Source organism: Auxenochlorella protothecoides, assembly GCF_000733215.1.
Source record: "Auxenochlorella protothecoides strain 0710 unplaced genomic scaffold scaffold93, whole genome shotgun sequence".
Taxonomy (NCBI): Eukaryota; Viridiplantae; Chlorophyta; class Trebouxiophyceae; order Chlorellales; family Chlorellaceae; genus Auxenochlorella; species Auxenochlorella protothecoides.
Genome location: NW_011934269.1, coordinates 63007 through 82399, shown reverse-complemented (window position 1 = coordinate 82399; position 19393 = coordinate 63007). Strand labels below are relative to the sequence as shown.

General features: G+C 65.8%; 9 protein-coding genes across 9 annotated transcripts in view; 4 read left to right on the top strand and 5 right to left on the bottom strand.

Annotated features, from left to right (window-relative positions):
• Positions 1-772, bottom strand: part of F751_6633 (GTP-binding protein TypA/BipA-like protein) — a gene marked incomplete at both ends in the record, with an annotated part of 4396 nt that extends 3624 nt beyond the window's left edge. The window contains 2 exons of the mRNA XM_011401312.1: positions 162-310; positions 475-772. Of these exons, the coding sequence (XP_011399614.1) occupies positions 162-310; positions 475-772 (447 nt within the window). The remainder of the gene's footprint in view (positions 1-161; positions 311-474) is intronic.
• Positions 773-1326: 554 nt separating this feature from the next.
• Positions 1327-6213, top strand: F751_6632 (RNA polymerase-associated protein CTR9-like protein; the record flags this gene model as incomplete). Its single annotated transcript, XM_011401311.1, has 8 exons — positions 1327-1728; positions 1984-2123; positions 2312-2507; positions 2701-2814; positions 2968-3240; positions 3474-3908; positions 4302-4541; positions 5680-6213. 8 exons carry the CDS (start codon positions 1327-1329, stop codon positions 6211-6213), a joined length of 2334 nt encoding a protein of 777 aa, XP_011399613.1.
• A 517-nt stretch (positions 6214-6730) lies between these two features.
• On the top strand, positions 6731-7401 carry F751_6630 (hypothetical protein; the record flags this gene model as incomplete). Its single annotated transcript, XM_011401309.1, has 4 exons — positions 6731-6828; positions 6908-6953; positions 7049-7243; positions 7381-7401. The coding sequence occupies 4 exons, from the start codon at positions 6731-6733 to the stop codon at positions 7399-7401; spliced, it is 360 nt and encodes a 119-aa protein (XP_011399611.1).
• Positions 6843-7004, bottom strand: F751_6631 (hypothetical protein; the record flags this gene model as incomplete). The annotated part of the gene is made up of 1 exon (XM_011401310.1): positions 6843-7004. One exon carries the CDS (start codon positions 7002-7004, stop codon positions 6843-6845), a length of 162 nt encoding a protein of 53 aa, XP_011399612.1.
• Positions 7402-7661: 260 nt separating the features above from the next.
• F751_6629 (hypothetical protein) lies at positions 7662-9236 on the bottom strand (the record flags this gene model as incomplete). Its single annotated transcript, XM_011401308.1, has 6 exons — positions 7662-7718; positions 7913-8109; positions 8351-8672; positions 8818-8886; positions 9018-9054; positions 9142-9236. The coding sequence occupies 6 exons, from the start codon at positions 9234-9236 to the stop codon at positions 7662-7664; spliced, it is 777 nt and encodes a 258-aa protein (XP_011399610.1).
• A 400-nt stretch (positions 9237-9636) lies between these two features.
• Positions 9637-11558, top strand: F751_6628 (hypothetical protein; the record flags this gene model as incomplete). Its single annotated transcript, XM_011401307.1, has 3 exons — positions 9637-9960; positions 10110-10229; positions 10692-11558. The coding sequence occupies 3 exons, from the start codon at positions 9637-9639 to the stop codon at positions 11556-11558; spliced, it is 1311 nt and encodes a 436-aa protein (XP_011399609.1).
• Positions 11559-12010: 452 nt separating this feature from the next.
• Positions 12011-13670, bottom strand: F751_6627 (Uncharacterized protein YhcW; the record flags this gene model as incomplete). The annotated part of the gene is made up of 4 exons (XM_011401306.1): positions 12011-12304; positions 12536-12688; positions 12841-12996; positions 13245-13670. 4 exons carry the CDS (start codon positions 13668-13670, stop codon positions 12011-12013), a joined length of 1029 nt encoding a protein of 342 aa, XP_011399608.1.
• Positions 13671-14169: 499 nt separating this feature from the next.
• Positions 14170-15038, top strand: F751_6626 (E3 ubiquitin-protein ligase RBX1; the record flags this gene model as incomplete). The annotated part of the gene is made up of 4 exons (XM_011401305.1): positions 14170-14279; positions 14404-14492; positions 14593-14710; positions 14981-15038. Coding segments are annotated over 4 exons (375 nt in total), but the record flags the coding sequence as incomplete, so codon positions are not given.
• Positions 15039-15608: 570 nt separating this feature from the next.
• Positions 15609-19393, bottom strand: part of F751_6625 (putative WD repeat-containing protein) — a gene marked incomplete at both ends in the record, with an annotated part of 4974 nt that continues 1189 nt past the window's right edge. Inside the window, 6 exons of the mRNA XM_011401304.1 lie at positions 15609-16228; positions 16535-16877; positions 16944-17373; positions 17508-17862; positions 18145-18339; positions 18506-19100. Coding sequence (XP_011399606.1) covers positions 15609-16228; positions 16535-16877; positions 16944-17373; positions 17508-17862; positions 18145-18339; positions 18506-19100 — 2538 coding nt within the window. The remainder of the gene's footprint in view (positions 16229-16534; positions 16878-16943; positions 17374-17507; positions 17863-18144; positions 18340-18505; positions 19101-19393) is intronic.

The window sequence follows — 19393 nt, the reverse complement described above, 5'->3', positions numbered from 1 at the left end:
GGGGGGGTGGAGGTATGAGATTGTGCATGGGGCCACAGCATGACTGTCCCTTGCAGGGCTTGTTAGGCCAGTCCTTCCAGGCCAGTCTGCTTGCCAGCCATTCAAAAGACTCCCTCAGTCACCCACCACACACGGAGCCATTCTCATCTACAATCTCGGACCTTGTATCGGACAGCGGTGTTCTTGGAGAGGATGGTGATGCCACGTTCCCGCTCTAGGTCATTGCTGTCCATGATCCGGATCTCCACCGCCTGGTTGGTGCGGAAGACCTTGGCCTGCTTAAGCATAGCATCCACCAGCGTGGTTTTGCCTGAAATAGATAAGAGGAGGGGAAGGACAGGGGTGAGCAGAGCTCGTGACTGGATGAGCAGTGGGGCGCGGGCCCATACCGTGCCGCGCCCAAAACTTTGAATGTAATGGCTGCACAAAGTGTTTGACACCTAGCAAGTGCATCACCTCCAAGCGCTGCCGTACCGTGATCAACGTGGGCAATGATGGCGATGTTCCTGATGCCCTCCCTGGGACCCAGCTCGGCGGATGGTGCGGAGCTCGGGGGTGGGGCTGGCGCAGAGAAGGTGCGTGGGCGGAAGAGGTGTGTGAGATTGACGAGGCCGCAAGAAGTGCTCCAGATGAAACTGCTGCCACCACAGCACACCTCCCCATGCAGAGCGGGCACCACCGCACACATGACCTGCTTCAGGCAGGCCTCCCACAACGCCCCCCTAGGTCTCACCTTCTGCCACGCTGGCCGAAGCTTTCGTAACGAAAGCATGGCGTGCGCGGTGTTTCCTGGTGCGCAAAGTCCTGGGCGCGGAGGTACCTGTAACAGTGGCATGGCGGGGCGGGGGCGCATGAGTCTGAAATTCACCGCAAGAACATCCCTTTCGAAGCATGGAACACACCACACGTGCATACTTACAAACAAAAGGAGTAAAAATTGCCCTTGTGTGTCCCAGAACGGGTGAAGGGGCTGTGCGAAGCGGTACCGAACACCGGCCCGAGGCGATAGGGTTGCCGGCCAGCAGCATGCCCATCGTAGCAAGGAACTCCTTTATGAATCAAATGAAGTTGGTAATGAATATATTCACGGTATCATGTACAAGTGTGCACCCGCCTCGAATCTTGATAAACACACTGTCTAATTCTGAGGCTGCATGGCGAGGCGCTGTCTCTCCACCGGCATCACCGGCTTTCGCGCGCGAAGTCGCTGCTGCTTGCGGGCATGGCATGGCGCAGGTGGAAGTGCCGATCGCTCGCGCAAGGGACCTAATCTACCGCTACACCATCAGACGGGGGTAGATGCCCAGCATGAGATAGTACGAGGAAATGGGGGTTGTGCTGGCCCTGCGCGGAGGTGGGGGTCTGTCCATCCCCTCCTCTGCATCCCCCAGCGATGTGATCTCCCTGCTGCACCGGGAAAGGGCCTCCCAGGACACATGGGTGGATGTAGCCAAGGCATTTCTTCTGCACGGCAACACCGATGTGTACCAGGCGGTGCTGCAGGGTCTGGTGGCCCAGGCCACGGGCTCTGCCCCGGAGCCCGTCACCTTCCCCGTGCTACAAGCCCACTGTGCCCTGGCCGCCTGGCACTCCCACCGGGGTCGTAACAACCGCAGCATTGCACGTGCAGCATTCGACGAGGCCAGCACTCTCCTGTTGAATGCACGTAACAGGGCCCTGGACGACGCACTGCCCCTGCTGTGCATGGGACAGCTAGCCCTGGACAAGGTGAAGGGGGGGGACTGCCGTGCGGGTTCAGCAGTTTTTGTTTGTGTCAGGCAATCCTTTGTGGCCTGCAGGCTCCAATCTGTGGACGGCGTGCGGGATCGGCTGCCCATTGTCAGGGAGAGCCATGAGAAGCTGATTGGGGCGCAGCACTGATCTGAACTGGATCCCACGGCAGCACCAGGTATTGCACTGATCCAGGACCCCTTTTCCTCACACTGAGCCCTCCCTGGACCACAATGTGCATCACTATTGCAGGACAACAATCGTGTCGCAGCTCGCCAGCAATTTGTCCAGGCCAGCAAGCACCTGCTGGGAGGGCGACCGACCATTGCCCCCACTCTGGCACTGGCGGCTCTGGAGTTTGGGGAAGGGAACTACAAGGAGGCACTGGATAGGTGTGTGTGTGTGGTTTGGTCAAGGGGAGGTCTGCAGCTTAATCAGTGTCCCACTCGATTGAGCCGTGTGGCTGCTGCTGCTCTGTTCACACTGGCGTCGGCCTATGGCCCTTCAGGCCTACCTTTCCTCAGCATCGCCCAACATCCCAGTCAAGCTGCCACCCTCCCCATGCATCAACCCTGCACAGGTACAAGGAGGCGCTGCGGAGGCACCCTGGCTGCCCTGCCGAGGTGCGGCTGGGCCTGGCGGCCTGCCTCTTCCGCCTGGGGGATGTGGTACAGGCGGGCGCGGCATACCAGCGAGCACTGGACCTGGACCCCTCCTGCACCCAGGCCCTCCTGGGCCTGGCCGTGCTCAAGCTCAGTGCCAGTCAGACGAGCGAGGTGTGTGATTTGGGGAACGAGGGGGGGGGGGCGGGGGCGGCGGCAATGCAGCAGGGATCTGGATGTGGCAAGGGCAGGCCGAATGGAAAGAGCTGCCGCTGCTGTCGCGGGTGATGGCGGGGCGCAGTGCGTCTGAGAGGCACTGGCGAGCATCATCTGGATCCTCCAACACTGTGCACATTACTCACCACAGGACATGCGGGACGGCTCCCGGCTCCTGGTCAGGGCCTTTGAGCAGGACCCCGAGAACCCCTACACCCTTGTCCTCTTGGCCTACTTCAGCCTGCAGCAGGGCTTTGTGGATGGGGTGAGGGCTGGTGCAGATTTGCGGGACTCGGTCATATCTTTTCAGCATGCAGCTATTGGCTCCTGACCTGACAGGCATGGAGTATCGATGTCGAATCTGTCGCTGTCTGCACACCCTCCCCCATCCTTTCCTCCCTCCTCTTCCCCTCGCCAGGCCGCCAAGCTGGCCAAAGCCGCGCTGGATGCTTCTGACTCGGAGCCGCTGCGGCTGGAGTGCACGACGGTGCTGGCGCGCGCGCTGCATGCGCAGGGCCGCAACGGCGAGGCCTTCCGCCTCTACTCCCAGGCCGCGACGTTGGACCCGCGCGCACCGCTACCCGCGCTGGGCCTGGGCCAGCTGTCGCTGCTACGCGGGGAGCTGACAAATGCCGCCTCGGTGCTGGAGGGGGCTCTGACTGTCGTGCCGGCCTGGACCGACGCATTGCAGGTGCGTGGAGAGGTTGGGTATGGCATGTCATATGGATCTATGCTGCTCAATAGGGTGCAGGCTTTCGCATTATTCATCAAGAAGGCGGGGGAGAGTGTTGTGAAGGCGACAAGACCGCCCTTTTCTTATGAAGGAGAACTTCCATCTGGAAAGTGATATATGTACGGAGTCCTTTTGCGCCCACTGGATTCCGTTCCTGCCATCTCCACCTCCAAATCGCCCCATTCCCAAAGGTGCTGGGGAAGCTGTACCCGCGGCTGCGGCTCGGACCCGATGCGGCGGGCATCCCCCACTTCAAGGCCGCGCTGAAGCGATTGGGCGAGCGCGCCGACCTGTGGGAGATGCTGGGCGATGTGCTGGCACCGCTCGACCCCGGGGGTGCCCTGGCGGCGTACCAGCACGCGGTCGCACTGTGGGGGCCTGCCAACGCCGGGGACGCGGTGCAGGCGGGGGCTGACAGGGCCCCATCGGCCACGCCCTCATCCCCGTCGCCCCACCCTGCTCCCTCTGCGCGCCTGCTGAACAACACGGCGGTGCTGCAGCTGCGGGCGGGGCAGGCGCCGCGCGCTGCGGCCAGCATGGAGGCCGCGCTGGCGGCGGCGGCCGAGGGGCGGCTGGACGGGCTGGGCGCGGAGGCGCGGGTGACGCTGGGCTTCAACGCCGCGCGAGTGCGCGAGGCGGGGGGCGAGCTGAGCGCCGCGGCGCGCGAGTACGAGGCGCTGCTGGCCCAGTTCCCGCGGTACGCCGACCCGTATCTGCGCCTGGCCGCGATGGCGGCGGCGCGCGGCGACGCGGCGGCCGCGGAGGCCTGGGCACGGCGCGCGAGCGCCGCCTGCGAGGGCGAGGCGGGCGGGCGCGACGCGCAGGCGTTTTTGGCCAGCCTGTACCTGGAGCGCCGCGCCTACGCCGAGGCCAAGGAGGCCCTGGACGCGCTGCTGGCGGGGGGGGAGGGCGAGGGCGGCGGCGGGCGCCCGAGCGGCGGCGGCGCCGTGGCCGCGCGTGCCGAGGCGTTCGGCCGCGTCGCGCTGGGCAATCTGAACCTCTACACCGCGCCGCGCGAGCGCAAGACGCCACGCGACGTCGAGCGCGCGGAGGTGCACTTTTCGTATGCCGCCCGCGAGTATGCGCGCGCTCTCGAGCGCGACCCTGCCAACCTCTGGGCCGCCCAGGGGCTGGGCTGCGTGCTGGCCGAGGCGGGGCACCTGCGCGAGGCGCGCGTGGCCTTCACCGCGGTCAACGAGGCGGCGGCGGCCTCGGGCGGCTTCGTGGCCGCGCCCGACGCCGGGGTCAACCTCGCGCATGTCGCTCTGGCAGAGGAGGCGTACGACGCGGCGGTGGCGGGTTATGGCGCCGCGCTGCGCCGGCGCGGCGGCCGCCGCGACGCCGACCCGCGGCTGCTGCTCTGCCTCGCGCGCGCGCAGCACGATGCCAACCGCCTGCCCGAGGCGCGGGCGGCGCTGGTGCGCGCGGCGCACGCCGACCCCACCCTCACCCCCGCGTGGTTCGACCTGGGCCTGGCGCTGCAGGAGCACGCCGTGCGCAGCGTGAACGCGCGCCGCGCGCCGGGCGACCCGGGCCGCCTGGCCGAGTTCGAGGCCGCGCGCCGGGCGCTGGAGACCGCGCACCGCGTTTTCGAGGCGCTGCGCCGCCGCGGCGCGCGCGCGACGGGGCTCAAGGATGCGGCGCTGGCCGCGCACGTGGAGTTTGTGGCGCGCACGCACGCGCGCACGCGGCAGGCGGTGGAGTCCGCGCGGCGCGAGGCCGAGCTGGCCGACGCGCGGCGAGAGGAGCGGCGCGCCGCGCTGGAGGCCGCGCGCGGCGCCAAGGCGCTGGAGGATGAGGAGGCGAGGCTGCGCGCGGAGGCGGAGGCGCGCGCGCTGGAGGCGCGCGCCCGGGAGCACGCCGTGCGCCTAGACCGCCTCAAGCGCGAGTGGAAGGACGCCGCGGTCGTGGCCAAGGCCGTGGCCGCGGGCGACGTCACGGGCGTGCCGGCCGCCAGCGCGGGCGGCACGGGGCGAGGGCCGTCGGCGGCCGACGCCGCCGCAGACGCGCTGTTCTATGTGGAGGACGAGGAGGGCGATGAGGATTTCGACCCCTCGCGCCCCGAAGTCGGGTCGGGTGCGCCGGCTGGGTTTCGAAACCGGGGGGAAAGGTTTGGGGGTGGGGGGTGGGGGGGCGATGTGGAGGGGAGGGTGGCGCGTGGGTGAGACGATTTCAGCCGGAGATGCACCACAGGGGGACGATGTTCGCCACATGGGGGCAGAGAATGGGGCTGTGCGGAGAGGGGAATCGCACTGCGTGGCGTGCCACGGCATAGACTGATGACCGCCACGTGGGAGCCCTTTGCTCGTGACGCGCCGTTCTCCGTGGTTTCTACATCAACGGGACCCAGCCTTACGCAACCACACAAGCACACCCCCCTCCACTGCAGGCGGGGAGGATGGCGAGGAGGCGCCCGGCACCGCCGCCCTGGCTGCTGCGGGCCTACTCTCCTCGGACGAGGAGGAGTACGCCGCCGGGCCCGGGAGCGAAGAGGAGGAGGCGGCGGAGGGGCAGCGGCCGCGTAAGCGGAAATCGTCGTCGGCGAAGGCGAGCGACCAGGCCGGGACGAGGAAGAAGAAGGCCAAGCTGCTGCGCAAGGGCAGGAGGGGAGGGAACGGAGCGGCGGATGAGCGTGCAGGGGACATGGGCGCAGAGGGCGACGCCATGGGCGCCGCGCACGACGGTGTGGAAGCGAGGGACGAGGACGGAGCTGACGCCAGGGACTCGGGGCTGATCACCACGGACGCAGATGTGCCAGGGACAGCCGAGGGCAGGACGGCCGCCGAGGCCATGGCCGACCTCTTTGGCTCAGACTCAGACGGCGGCAGCTTTGCGCCGGGGGCCAGTGACGACGACGAGGACCAGGAGGAGCTCGAAGAGGCGGCCGAAGGAGGGGCAGGGGAGGAGAGCGACGGCGGCGTAGGTGTGTGACTCTTGTCTGGTGCCGGGGGGCTTGGTGGAAGGTGCCGAGGTCTGCGTCGGCAGTCCTGGGGTGCCATGGATGGGGCTGTGTACCCCCAAAGTGCCCCGCACCAGTGCAGGGTCCTGACCAGTTCGTCATGCCATCCTTGCAGAGGGTGTGGAGCAAGGCACTGATGCAGCTGCAGCACCGGGAAGCGGCGGAAAGCGAGGCAGGCACGTCGTTCTTGACGACTCAGATTCAGATGGCTGACATGTTGCCCCGCCCTCGTCGTAATGCCTCACCGGTGCCAGACTCTGTGGGCCGACACAGGCTTGGGCTAGGCACCTGGCAATGCCATTCATGTCTTGAAGGGTCCTACATGATTCAGACCCCTCCCTTGGGGTGCCAGATGCGACACCTATGCCTTCACTTTCAAGGCGGAATGCGCGAGCTATTGTATCAGCCAAACGGCACGAAACAAACCATAAACACTCCTAATGCAGCATATGGCATGATTTAGTGCTGCATCACGCGACATCGGTGCCCATGGCCCCAAAGCTCCAACCCCTGCTCGTGAGCCAGGAGGCACGCAGTGCGTCCCCCTCGCAGAGGGCTCTCGCGGGGCTGGAGGTGGTCATCCTCAGGTATGCTGCATGAATCAATGCGACAGCACGAAGTGCATGTGGAGTCCTGCCGTCACTCGCCTGCCTGCCCCCTTCGCAGCGGCTTGCTGGTCTCCGCCTTCTGGTGGGGCCTGCACGAGATCAAGGTGACCTGGGAAGACCCCATGGAGGGTACCGTAGAGGCATCTGCTGAACATAGTGAGCCTCTTGTCGACCTCCTATCCCAGTCCATGTATCGCAGGACCACCTGCGCACCTCCCCCAACCTGGTCTCCCTGTATCCCTTGCTGGCGCTGGGCCTCATCGTCACGCTGCTGCCACCCCTCATGTACCTAACCCTCATGGACACCTTTGGGGTGCTCCACCCCCTCTGGCCCCCCCACTACATCTTCATCGCACGGCAGTGCCTGCGCACCCTCCGGAACAACAGCCTCAAGGTGAGTGGAGGGGTTGGATGCTGGGTTTCTCTAGTCGCCACTCCCCAGCACCACCCCGCTCCATGTCCTGCCGAGCATGGCCTCTGTCGGTCAGGTGCACCGTCCCTGCTCACGCCTCTGATCTCAACACCGGGTAGGTCACGGCCAAGGAGTTATAGCTTGGGAGCAGCGATCTGCACTGCTCACCCATGGGTTCGGTTCTGGCGGGAGCCCTTCTGCAGGGCACTTGCACTGGGGCCAGAGGTGGACGTGCGGCACGCGCCAATCAGCTGAACAATGCAGCCTGGCGGTCAGGCTCGCTGCACACTGTTTCATTGCGTGGGTCGACTCCATTCTGGCCCGGCCGCTCTGGTCCCATTGCTGATCCCAGGGGGTGGACCTCCGCCTGGGTGCCCAGGGACCCTTGCGCTGGGTCCTCTCAGATGATGATGCCCTGCTTTCTTCGGTTGCTGAACATCACACGCACTCCCACCACCTGTGTGCATGGCGTGGGAAACCCATGACAGTGCTCCGCTGGGGTTCCTAGAGGCAAACCTCAGGTATCGGCCCCTCCCCGGTCCTGTGTCGCGGATTCGTGCAGGAGGGCCGAAGCCTCCCCGTAGCCGCATTCGTTATGCAGCATCCCCACACCCCTCCACACCCGGGCACAACACCGGCAGTGGTGCTCACCTGCGCAAAGGAGGCCGCGACTATGACGCCGTACAGCGCGACATAGTACCATAGGGCGCGAGAGTGCGTGGAGCGCACGGTCTGCAGGTGGCGCTCCGTGCGGCTGCTCAGGTAGCGCTGCTCGTTGGTCACGTTATGCAGGTAGTAGTCCAGGCGCTGCAGCCCGTCGGCCAGGCTCTGGACCTGGTCGTTGGTGCCTGGGGAGTGGGGGTGGGATTCGTGGGGATGGGAGGGGTCTCAGTGAAGCCAGGGATGTGGGGCAGGGCGCTGCCCGGTGGGATCATGCTCTGGGAAGGGGGTGGCACCTGGCGGCTCACAGTCGTCCGCCCCGTCCCTGCCGCCTCGCGCCTCGAGAGCCCAGCCCCTCGTGCCTCTCCCTGCTCCTATGCACCGTCAAACACCCCCCAGAAACACACACACACACGAATAATAACTCACCCAGCTCCCCCGCCGTCACGCCGCCCGGGCTCAGCTGGATGCCCCCCGCCTCGGGCGGCGTGCGCTGCCACTCAAAGTGCGTGCCCACCAGCGTGGGCGAGTTTACGGTGAAGTAGGAGAGGCGCACGATGACAGAGGGGCGCAGGATCTGCTGCCTGCTGACCTTGAAGCAGGCGCGCCAGGGCCCCTGCCCGCCGTGCCCCGTGACCGTGGCCTCGGCGGAGGACACCGCGACCTCGCTGTGGATGATGCGCCCCGCGGGATCGTACAGCGTGAAGTCCACCGTGGCTTTGGTGGCCTCAGTACCGTAACGGCTGCTGATCTGGGGGGGTGGGGGGTGGAGGAGGGGGAGGCACCATGAGCTTCCAGGGCTTTGCAGAGTGGGAGGGCGGCGGAGGGACAGCTTGCCCACAATCACACAAGAATGCAGAGGTTGGCAAACCCCAGATACCCAGGTCCCAGCTCACCAGCACTCCAATGTCGACGATGCCTTGCGCGAGTGACACATCTGTTGCATGGCTCTTCACCGCATCCCACTGCAGCAGGGGTTTGAGTGATGCAAGGGTGCTCCAGGCAGTGCTCCGAAAAGGGGAGCCCGATCGATGTGCGGAGCCCCTCTGACAAAATTTAATGCCAGGCCATGAGCCCAACGTAGTACCCGACGCACCTGGTGCTCCGGTATGTACTCTGAGATGCACTCCTCCCTGCCAAGAGTGTGGCACAAGAGGTGTGAGTACTCCAAGTATCCCAAAGACATTGAGAAAACACTTTCATGTTGAATTCAACCTCACCTCCCGGCAAATAGCCGCCAGGAGAGGCCATCCGCTCCCAGAACGACCGCACTGAGAGCCAGCAAGGTGGCCAGGAGCGCGGCAGTGGGTGCCATCACCCACAGTACCTCACGTCAGGATGCTCCCAGATCAGCTACGAGTTTTTATCAAAGATACTGTGCATCAAGGGGGCGCCGTGGGGAGAATGGGTCGAGGTATGTGGGCGTTCGAGTATCAAACAAGGGGATTCCCTCGGTTGACGTGGCACTCGCCATCCACTACCTAGCTCGGACCTCCGGTAGATGAAACTCACCGCCGCAACGCGTTGCTTCCTCCAGCGGAAAGAAACTTTACGTTCGACCGTGCAAACAGATCTTGGACTGTGCATGATCAATCGACGGGTCTCGCGGCTGTCCTGAGGTGCAGCTTCCCGAGATCTGGCAGGCAGCACACACCACCAACACGCAATGTGGTGACGCCCTCACCAGTGGGCCGACACGGCCGTATATCAACAGTATGCGAGAAAGATACCGACCGGCGGTGCTCTCGCTCTTGATTGCAGCAGGTGTGCTCCTGCTCATACACGGCTTGATAGGGTACCCCATCCTGACAAGCCGCTCTGGGACCGTGCAGCGCAGCCTGTTGAGTACGCTCGTCTCCAAGAACCTTTTGAACAACACTGGGGCGGCTGGTGACGATGAGGAGCTCAGGGAGTGGCTTCGAGGGGCGCGCAGCCTGGGCAGGAGGGTGGTGCTGAGGTACAGCGCCTGCGGCGGGCTCATCAACCAGCAGTACAGCCACTTGTCCGCCTTCATCCTGGCCACAGCCCTGAGGGCAGAGGTGAGGGCCTCCCCTGCACTGAGGTCGTGCCTGCGTCGGGGACCCAAGCGGGCGCGCACTTTGAGCTGTGCCACACGCACGCGCCTGCCCGGGGCAGCACCCGCGCAGATGCCCTGAGCCCCATCCTCGGCCCTGCCTCGTCCCGCCAGGTGGTGCTACCGCCGGCCTGCTTCCGCAACTCCTTTGGCCTGCACTACGACATGGACATCAAGCGCAACAAGATGGAGTGGTTCACCACGCCTGTGAATACCCTGCTGGATGTCCCTAGGGTTATCGAGAACTGGAAGGCATTGGGCATCAAAGTTTACGAGGTGAGGGGCGGGAGGAGAATGGAGGGAGGGGATGGGGGGAGAGAGGGAGGGGTGGGTAGCCTTGAGCTGGGCTGTGCCCCCACCTCGGCCTCTGCAGCTCACCTCCTTCACTCAACAAACCTTGCACTGAGTCGGCAGCCTCTTGGTGCCTGCCCGCTCCTAATTGTGCTGTGCAGCCTGCCAGGCAGTGTACCATCCCCAGGAACTTTGGAGTCTCACACCCACAACCCGGCACATGTGTCAGGAATGATTGCCCGTCCCTGCCTCTGTGCTCCTTGCCCTCACTGATTGCCCATGCCCCGAACCTCCCCTGCCTCACCCTCCCCATGCCCCGGCACTCCCTCCTGCTCCCACTCCCCTCCCCCAGCTCTGATTTGCCTCCCCCCTCCCCAAACCTCCTTTCTCCACCACCCCACACAGACGCCCGGCTTGCAGCCCGCCCCCAACCTGACGCAGCCCTCCACGGCCTTCCCCGCCTTCATTCAGCGTGACGTGGACCCCCGCCTCATCCTGCGCCTGCCCGACGTGTACCTGGCCCGCAGCCCGCTGGCGGCGCTGGTGGCGCGCAGCCGCGCCACGCTGGCGCGGCACCTGCGCGACCTGGATCCCGGCCTGGCTGCCTCCACCGACTACCTGGTGCTGGACTTGCCCTGCACCTTCTTCGCGCTGCGCACCGCGCGCATCCCGGCCCTTGCCACGCGCGTGGCGGCGCTGCTCCCCTTCAATGCCGCGCTGGAGGCGCTGGCGGCGCGCACGGTTGCGGCCATGGCGGCCGCCGGCGTGCCCGCCTTCAACGGCGTGCACCTGCGCGTGGAGAAAGACGCGGGCGACTGGACCATCATCATGGGCGGGGTGGGGCGCATGTGGCACCTGTACACCCAGACCATGCGCCGCGCGGGCCTGGATGCGCGCACGCCGCTGTACGTCGCCACGGGCCTGCTCACCTACGGCGCCTCCAAGGAGTGGGCCTACGCGCAGCGCGTCCTGCTCAGCAAGGGCCTGGCCTCGCGCGTGGTCATCAAGAACCAGTTTGTCCCCGCCTTCGAACTGGCGGAGCTCAACACAGAGCAGCAGGCGCTGCTGGACTTCCTGATCCTGGCCCGCGCCGTGCGTTTCGTCGGCTTCGGCTCCTCCACCTTCTCCTACTACCTCACCCAGCACCGACGCATGCGTGGACACGCGCAGGAGGCCAGCCTCCTGGTCGACGCCGCGCGCATCGGCACCGACGCCATGTTCGAGGCCGCGGCCGTCATTACGCACCCGCCCCTCATGCACGTCGTGCAGTGAGCGCCGCCGGGATGAGGAGGAAAGAAAGTGTGGCCAGGCCGGTCGGCCAGGCCGGTCGGCGGCGCCGCCGCGGACTCCTCCCCGCACCGCCGGGGCCCTGCGTCCTGTGACCGGCGGCGCAGATGACAGTGGCGCCTCCCTCCTTCCCCCCTCCCCCCGAAGAAACAAACTCCCATGCACCCTGTTCACCCTCAACCCCGCAGCGCTTTCCTGCCTGTGCGCATGGACCCCTGGACCCGGAACTCTCATCCCCACAACCTTGGGGACACACCTTGCCACACTGCATGATGTCTTGTCAACTTGACGATCTTACATGTTATACTACGCAGCAGTGCATCGGGCTAGTGTACAGGGCATGCGCGGGCCTCGCATCGACGACGAGGATCTTTATGGGTACAGACGGCGGCGTGGGAAAATCGGGGACGGCGGGGGAAAATTGGCGCTGGTACAGGTCACTCGGGGTCGGCGTCGGAGAAGGGGGTGGGCTGGGCCCAGCGCGACGCCGGCTGGGCCTCGGGCTCGGCCAGGGGGACTAGCTGCGCGCCGGCTTCCCGCGCAAACAGGCGCTTTAGGTCCATGAAGCTCAGGCCATCCACCTGGCGCACCACCGAGTCGGCGGCGGTCAGCTCGTACGCGGGCCGGCGCGCGGCCAGGGCTACCACCTTCATCCCGGCTTCCCGCGCCGCCTCGATGCTCAGGTTGCTGGAGGCCAGCACGACGCAGCGCAGCGGCGGCCGGCCGATGGACTGCGAGGGTTTGGATTTCGGGGGATGATGAGGTTTGAGGTGCTGAGAGAGGTAGGAGAAGAGGGCAGGTGAGTCCATGAGTGAAGACGGCGTGTGAACAAGAGGGAAAGGATGGTGCAGGGCAGCCTCAGCCACCAGACCCGCACGGCGTTCTTCTTGTGGGATTATCGACACAAGGGCGCACCGGCTTCACCCACGAGCATGCCACCCCTTCCTGGCACCCCTACCCACCAGGCTCGCAGAGAGGTAGCCCGAGGGGTCTGGGAGGCCCCGCAGCACATCCTCGGAGCTGATGACGGCGTCGAAGCGCGTGGCCAGCCCAGCATTCTCAAGCATGCTCAGCACGCGTCGTTGCGGGCCCGAGGAAATAGCCGCGATGGGCACCTGTTGTGGGAATTTGAGGGATCTTGTGGGCACGGAAGGCATATACTATACGATGCGCATGGACTGAAGTGAGGCACAGCAGCAGCAGCACGGATCCCAGGGAACCCTGCGGTAGGCCGAGCCCACCCGAGCCAGCCACAAGAGGACCGCACCTGGAGCCGCGCCAGGGTGTCCAGGAAGACCGGGAGACCCGGGCTGACCCTCAGGGACGTCGACGCCAGGGCCTCCGCATACAGCTCCTCCCGCCTTGCGGCGAGCCGAGCGACCTCCAGCCTGTTCCACGCCCACTCAAAAACCTCCTGGATGACCTGTTGGTGGTGAGTGGGGAAGGAGGGGTCAGGGGAAAATACAGCGCGGTTGGGTGGTGTGGGGCGTCAGGGGACCAGAAGCGGCCTCATGCAGAGCCCGGCACTCACACCCAGGGGCGTCAAGCGTGTGCTCGGTAGGTCTATGCTGGTCTGCAGGGCCTCCAGGCTGGACCACATGGGACCCCAGGACCACCGATCCAGCCAGGGTTGGAAGCATCCACTCCACCCGAGCCACACGTTCCCCACACCTGCTCATTCTTCATGTGCTCCGCCTTGCGCAACGCCCATGCGGGAAGAGGCTTGCGTCCCTCCTCCTCGGCCAGCTGCTGCCAGGATCGGTCTGAGACCTCCGCGGTATCGTAGTCCAGGACCACCCCCTCGAGGTCCGCTAACACTCCCAGCCAGCCGGGGCTCAGTCGCTCGGCGCGTTGCAGAGGGTTGCCCAGGTTCACATTATCGACCGAATTCTCGTCCTCGCGGGGCAACGGCCGCAAGCCGGGGGTGGGAGCTGCAGGGGCTGCATACACGGCAGAGACCTCCTGGGCCGGGACCACCGAACTTCGGAAGCGGGGGGCGGGCTTGTGGCGGGGAGGTAGAACGGGAGTGATGGTTCTTGAAAGTGTAGCGTTGCTGGCACCGGCCAGAGCCTGGCTGGAGTAGCTGGTCGTGGCCATGTGCGGAAGGGCTGACTCCGGTACGAGCAAAGACGGGCTGAGGCAAGGCCAGGTGTGGGAGATGCAGGAATGAAGTTGAGGAGAAGATTGAGAGCTTGGAGTACCTCACAAGTGCTTGGTTGTTTGACGGTATGGGGATGTCGACGTCCTCTTCACCACAGGGAAGCTGTGTGAGATTGAAAATCTCTCGCCTGAAGACCTTTCCACAGGGTCCGACCGATCGACATGGGGCTCCCCTACCTTAAGCGAGTCCGAGGTGACATCCGTGATCGTGCTCATTCGAATCACATCGGTTCTCGTCTTATTAAATTTGAGTCTCGGCGTCCACAAAGCATCGCTGAAGGCCTCTGAAGGAAGACCTCCACAAGTCCTGTGGGGAGGATGGCAGACGTAGAGGAGATGGAGGTGGGGTCTCGCCGGCGCGTGATTCAAATAGGAATGTGCAGTGGTACAGGTACCAATCTTCAGAACGCTGGGCGAAGTTGCTGCTGACCTTTCCCTGCAGGTTGATCCCACGACGGTGGAAGAGGCAGAGGAGAAGGAGAAGCAGGTCAAGCCAAAGTCCGGCGAGAAACGCTTCGTCATCAAGAAATGGAACGCAGTCGCAATGTATGGCGAGGATAGGGTGTGACGCTGTGCGCGCAGTGGCCCACATGGGAGGATCAAAACTGGAGACCCATGCCGTGCTCTGCAAGCATGGCTGCTGAGCCCCCTGCCAATGTCTCCACTGCAGGTGGTCCTGGGCCATCTGCACGGACACATGTGCCATTTGCCGGAATAACCTTTACGAGCCTAGCATTGAGTATCAGGCCAATCCCTCAGGTGTGTTGGGAGGTTTGTGAGGTGTGGCCACCCAAGGTCCACCTCCCTCAAATGATGCCGCTGTTATGCCTCCCTGCCCTTACCGTGCCATTCTGTGCAGGTGACCCTGACCACCCTGGCCTGAGCATTGCGTGGGGATCTTGCGGGCATGTCTTCCACCTCGACTGCATCCAGCGATGGCTCAAAACAAGGAGTGCATGCCCGCTCTGCAATAAAGAGTGCGTGGGAGGGTGGTGGCGTGCAGGCCAAGATGGTACTGAGGACTTCGTTATCTTTTTCAGAACGCGAGTTGCTGATCGGGGTGTGGGAGTGTTGTGCCATTTGCACGGTCTCTATACCCTCAAATAGTCCTTCTGGTGCACCTCTCCCCTGCCTCGCCTCTCCAGCTCTGCTCTGCATGCTGTCCTGGGATTTGGGATCCTTTCCCCTCACCATAATGTGTTTCAACCAATTCAATACGCTCATCCCCTTACTCGCACCATGCATAGGTGGGAGTTCTCAAAGATCGAGAAAATTCTCCCGGGAGGCACTGCCGGCACAGACTGAGGTGCCATGTGCCCTGCCAAGCATTCTGCCCTCTTTGCACAGGCACGCATGTACCCCTGTCATGGTGATCCTGCCCCACCCTCCTTGCGCCCTCGCTTCCTCTGGCTCTGTCAACCACAGCATGCTTACATCGGCCTTATGCCAATCAGGGTGCCATCGCCAATGACCCGCCGGCACGGAAAGCCGCCGGAATGGCTGCTGGTGCAATAATCGGCGGGGGGTGCGCCTCGACAATGTGGGACCATGGGTCTCAAACCGGATGACCCAGGAGGACAGACACAAGGGGAAGGGCTACAATAAAGGAGCGTTGGAAAGGTGGGTAGTGTGGTGTGGGTTGGAAGGCACGCAGACAAGGTAGAACCCCGGGCTGTTGATGGGGGGGGAATCACACCCTGATCGATATCAAACCAGGGCAGGCATCACTACAGCAGCAAAGGTGAAGAGGAGATGACAAGAAAAATACGTCGTCGCTGGCTTGAGTAGAGAATATCACAAGGTCCTTGTTCCTTGAAAGGCTCTCGCACAAGAGGGAGGTCCTTGTGGGGTGGAGTGATGTTTGTGTGCCGAGCCTCAGGCGCCAGCCAGGAAGTGCACGGCGCCGTGGTCGGAGCCCACGAGCACAACCCCCGTCTCGCTATCAAACTGGCAGCAGGTGAGCCCCGCGTCGCCGACGAAGATGCCCGCCAGGGTCGCGCTCCGCACGTCCCAGAGGCGCAGCACGCCGTTTGGCCCCGCCGCGGCCAGCTTGGTGCCGTCGCCCGACAGCGCCAGGTCGCCCACCTCGCCACACGCGTCCCAGCGCCGCTCCCAGGCGCTGGGCCCGGCAGGGGCCGCCGCCGCCGTCCACACGCCGCCGCCCTCCAGCGCTGCGGCCAGCACGCCGCGGCGGGGCTGGGCGAGGGCCACCACCTCGCGCTCCGGCTGCCAGAGGCGCAGCAGCGCGCCGGAGTCCACGTCCCACAGGCGCAGCGAGCAGTCCAGGCCGTGCGTGAGCAGGAGCGTGGCCTGCCCGGCGCCGGGGGCAGGCCCCGAGGGCGGGCAGGCCAGCACGCCGCCCTTCAGGCTGTCGGCATGCCCCGTCAGCACGCGCAGGCAGGCGCCGGAAGAGGTGTCCCACACGCGCGCGGTGCCGTCCTTGCTCAGACTTAGCGCGCGTGCGCCGTCGGGGGTTATCAGCACCTCGTTCACGGCTGTGTGCGTTGGGAGAGGGGGGGGGGTTTAATGCTCATTGGGGATGAGATCAAGAGTGGGGACGAGGATGAGGCTGGCAGGGGTGCATGTGGCAGTGTGGGCATTTTCTTCCTTTCCAACCACGGTAGTGGTTTACGAATGTATAGGATCCGTGCGTGCCGATCTCCGGCATGTGCTTCCCTGTCAAGGCCCCACATCCACACCCTCTCGCGTTGCCATGGCCCGTTGGGTTCCCCCTCCTCCCCGCACGCACCCACAGACACAGCTCCTCTTCACACCCACCCCACGCACTCCCCCACCATTACCTGCGGTGTGTCCCTGCAGGTCCTGGCTGGGGCCTCCCCAGCGCTGCAGGGTGTGCAGGGGTTGGGCGCGCTCCAGGTCCCACACCACGACGGTGCTGTCCCATAGGCAGGTCACCGCGCGCCGCGCCTCGGCATCCACAGCAAAGGACTTGAGGCGGCTGCCCTGGCCCGGCTCCAGCCCGCCCAGGCGCGCGCCGGTGGCCGCGTCCCAGACGCCCACGCCGCGGTCGGGCGAGGCGGTGACCAGCGCCGCGCCGGCGCGCACGAAGGCCGCCCAACGCACCGGTGCGGCATGCCAGCTCGGCAGCGCAGCCCCTGCGCCGCCCGTCCGCGCGTCCCAGACCTGCACGCGGCAGTCGGCGCCGGCGGAGGCGGCGCGCCCGCCGGGCTGCAGCGCCAGCGCCGTCACGCGCGTCGCATGCGCGTGCGCGCGCGGCTCGTCGGCCGCGGCCAGGTCCCACACGCGCACGCTGCCGTCCTCGCTGGCGGTGACCACGCAGCGCCCGCACCGCGTCAGCGCCGCGGCATGCACCGCGCCGGAGTGGCCGCGCAGCGTGCGCAGCACGCTGCCGGCCGCCGAGTGCACCACCGCCGTGCCGTCGCCCGAGGCGGTGGCAACCAGGCCCGCTCGTCCGCCGGGCGCCACGTCGCCCACCCAGGCCGAATGCCCGCCGTACACCGCCAGGCGCGCGCCGGAGGCCACGTCCCACGCCGCAGCGGTGCCATCCTCGGACGCGGTGAGCACGCGGCCGCCGCCCTCCGCCAGGCGGAGCGCGTTGATACGCCCCGTGTGCCCCGCCAGCACGTGTACCGTATCCCCGCTGCTCAGCCTCCAGATCCTGGGGTTGTGAATTGTGAATGGAGAGCAGAGACTGGGGCACCCAGAAAAAGAAAAAGGAGATACCAGTAGCATCGGCCCTTGCGCGTCTCACGCTGCCCACTGATAGGTCATCATAAGACATTACGCACTCACCTGGCAGTCGTGTCGTTGGAGGCGGAGACGGCCAGGTCCTGGTCAGGGAGGACGGCCACGGCCACCACCCAGCTGGTGTGCCGAGAGTGCGCCGCCAGGGTCTGCCCGCTGCCGGCGTCAAAAACGCGCGCGCTGTTGTCGGCGGCGCCCGTGACCAGGCGCCCCGCGCCGCTCAAGGAGGGGACCAGGGCCAGGCAGAGCACGCCCTCGCTCCGATCCTCGCGGCAGGCGCGGTAGGTGCGCACGACGGCGGCGGCCGACAGGTCCCAGGCGTACACACAGCCATCGCTGGCGGCGGTGAACACCGTCCTGCCGCTCACATCCATCTCCACCGCATTGATGTGGGCGCCGGCCTCTGCGCAAGGAAAGGGGGGGGAAGGGATGATGGTGGGGGGCGAGGGTTGGGAGGTTCGAGGTGCCAGGGATTGGTGACAGGGTCTGAGAGGTGAACTGGCAGGCTGGCTGCAGGCCTCATTCAGCTCGATGACGGCGTGGATCCCCAGCAACATGCCGAGTGAGCGGGTCTGGGTGGGCAGACGACATTCAAACCTGAGTCTCGAGCCCCAGATGCACTTCTCCTCCCCCACCCCAACCTTCATCGCCCACGTCCCCCACGACGGACCCTCCCACAACCCACCGATTGCCAGGACGCGGAGGCACTGCCCGCGCTCCATCTCGTAGGCTCGGGCTGTGCCGTCAGCCGACCCCGAAACCAGCAGGCTGCCGTCGGCGGAGAGGCACATGGAGGTGATGGGCCCGATGTGGCCCTGCATGCTCAGCACGCAGTCCCCGATCTCCTGGTCCCAGACATGGACCAGCCCGTCTGCCGAACCTGTCGATCGGAGGAGTGGCGGCCTTTGTTGAGAGGCGGGACCGGGGGGGGGGGGGGGGGGCGCGGCGGCGATGCGAGGCATGCAAATACACACCGCCTCAACCTGGTTTCCAAGAAACGGACAACCCCCCACATTCAACCCCCTTCCCTCTGTCCGGGCCCCCACCTGACACAATGTCGTCGCGGGTGGGGGTGAGCTTGAGCTGCGTCACGGCCTTGGTGTGGCCCCGCAGCGTCAGTCGCTGCAGGCCCCCCGCCTGGTCCAGGGAGGGGGTCAGCGTGCGCAGGCAGCGCACGCCGCCGCCCTCCACGGGACTCGCGGGAACCTGCGCCAACGCTGCCTCCTGCGCCGCTCGCCAGTCCTCCAGCACGCCCCCCGGCCCCGCCGCCACCATCAGCCGCCCCGCCAGCTGGCAGCGCAGCAGGCCGGCGGCCTCGGGGTGGGCTTGCACCAGGCCCAGCGACATCTGCAGCGCCTCCAGCACCAGCTTGACCCCGGGGTCGGCATGGGCCTGCTGGTAGCGCCGGAAGTCGGCCACCAGTGCGGTGTGCCCCGCCGCCTCCAGCTTGCCCTCCAGCCAGGCGGGGTCCAGCAGGATGCCGCGCAGCTCGGCGTCGTACCCAGCCCCCATCAGGTGGTGCCCCACGTTCAGCCAGAGGTAGGGGTCGTGGCGAGGGAGGGAGGCCAGCGTGACGCCCTCGCGCGCGTAGGAAGCCAGCAGGGCGCGGTGGAAGGCGCGCACTGCAGAGCCCATGGCGGCCTGTGGGAGGTGGGATTGGTTGTGAGGAAGAGGGTACAGGATGGAAGGAGGTGCTTGGAGGGCAGCTTGTGGGGGCGCGGCGCAATGGTCTCGACATCGCACTGGCTGCCATGCTGTGGTGCAGCGTCCAGCAAATCGCGTCAGAGCGGGCTGGAAAAGTATTATCGCCGCGTGGCATGCTGGCATGCAGGTGGGCCCCACACCCAGGCCCGTCGACGCCAAGACCCAGGGTGCTCACCCCTGCGTCCTGCTAGCCTACTGCATTGGGAAACGCTCCTGCGATACAACAGCCC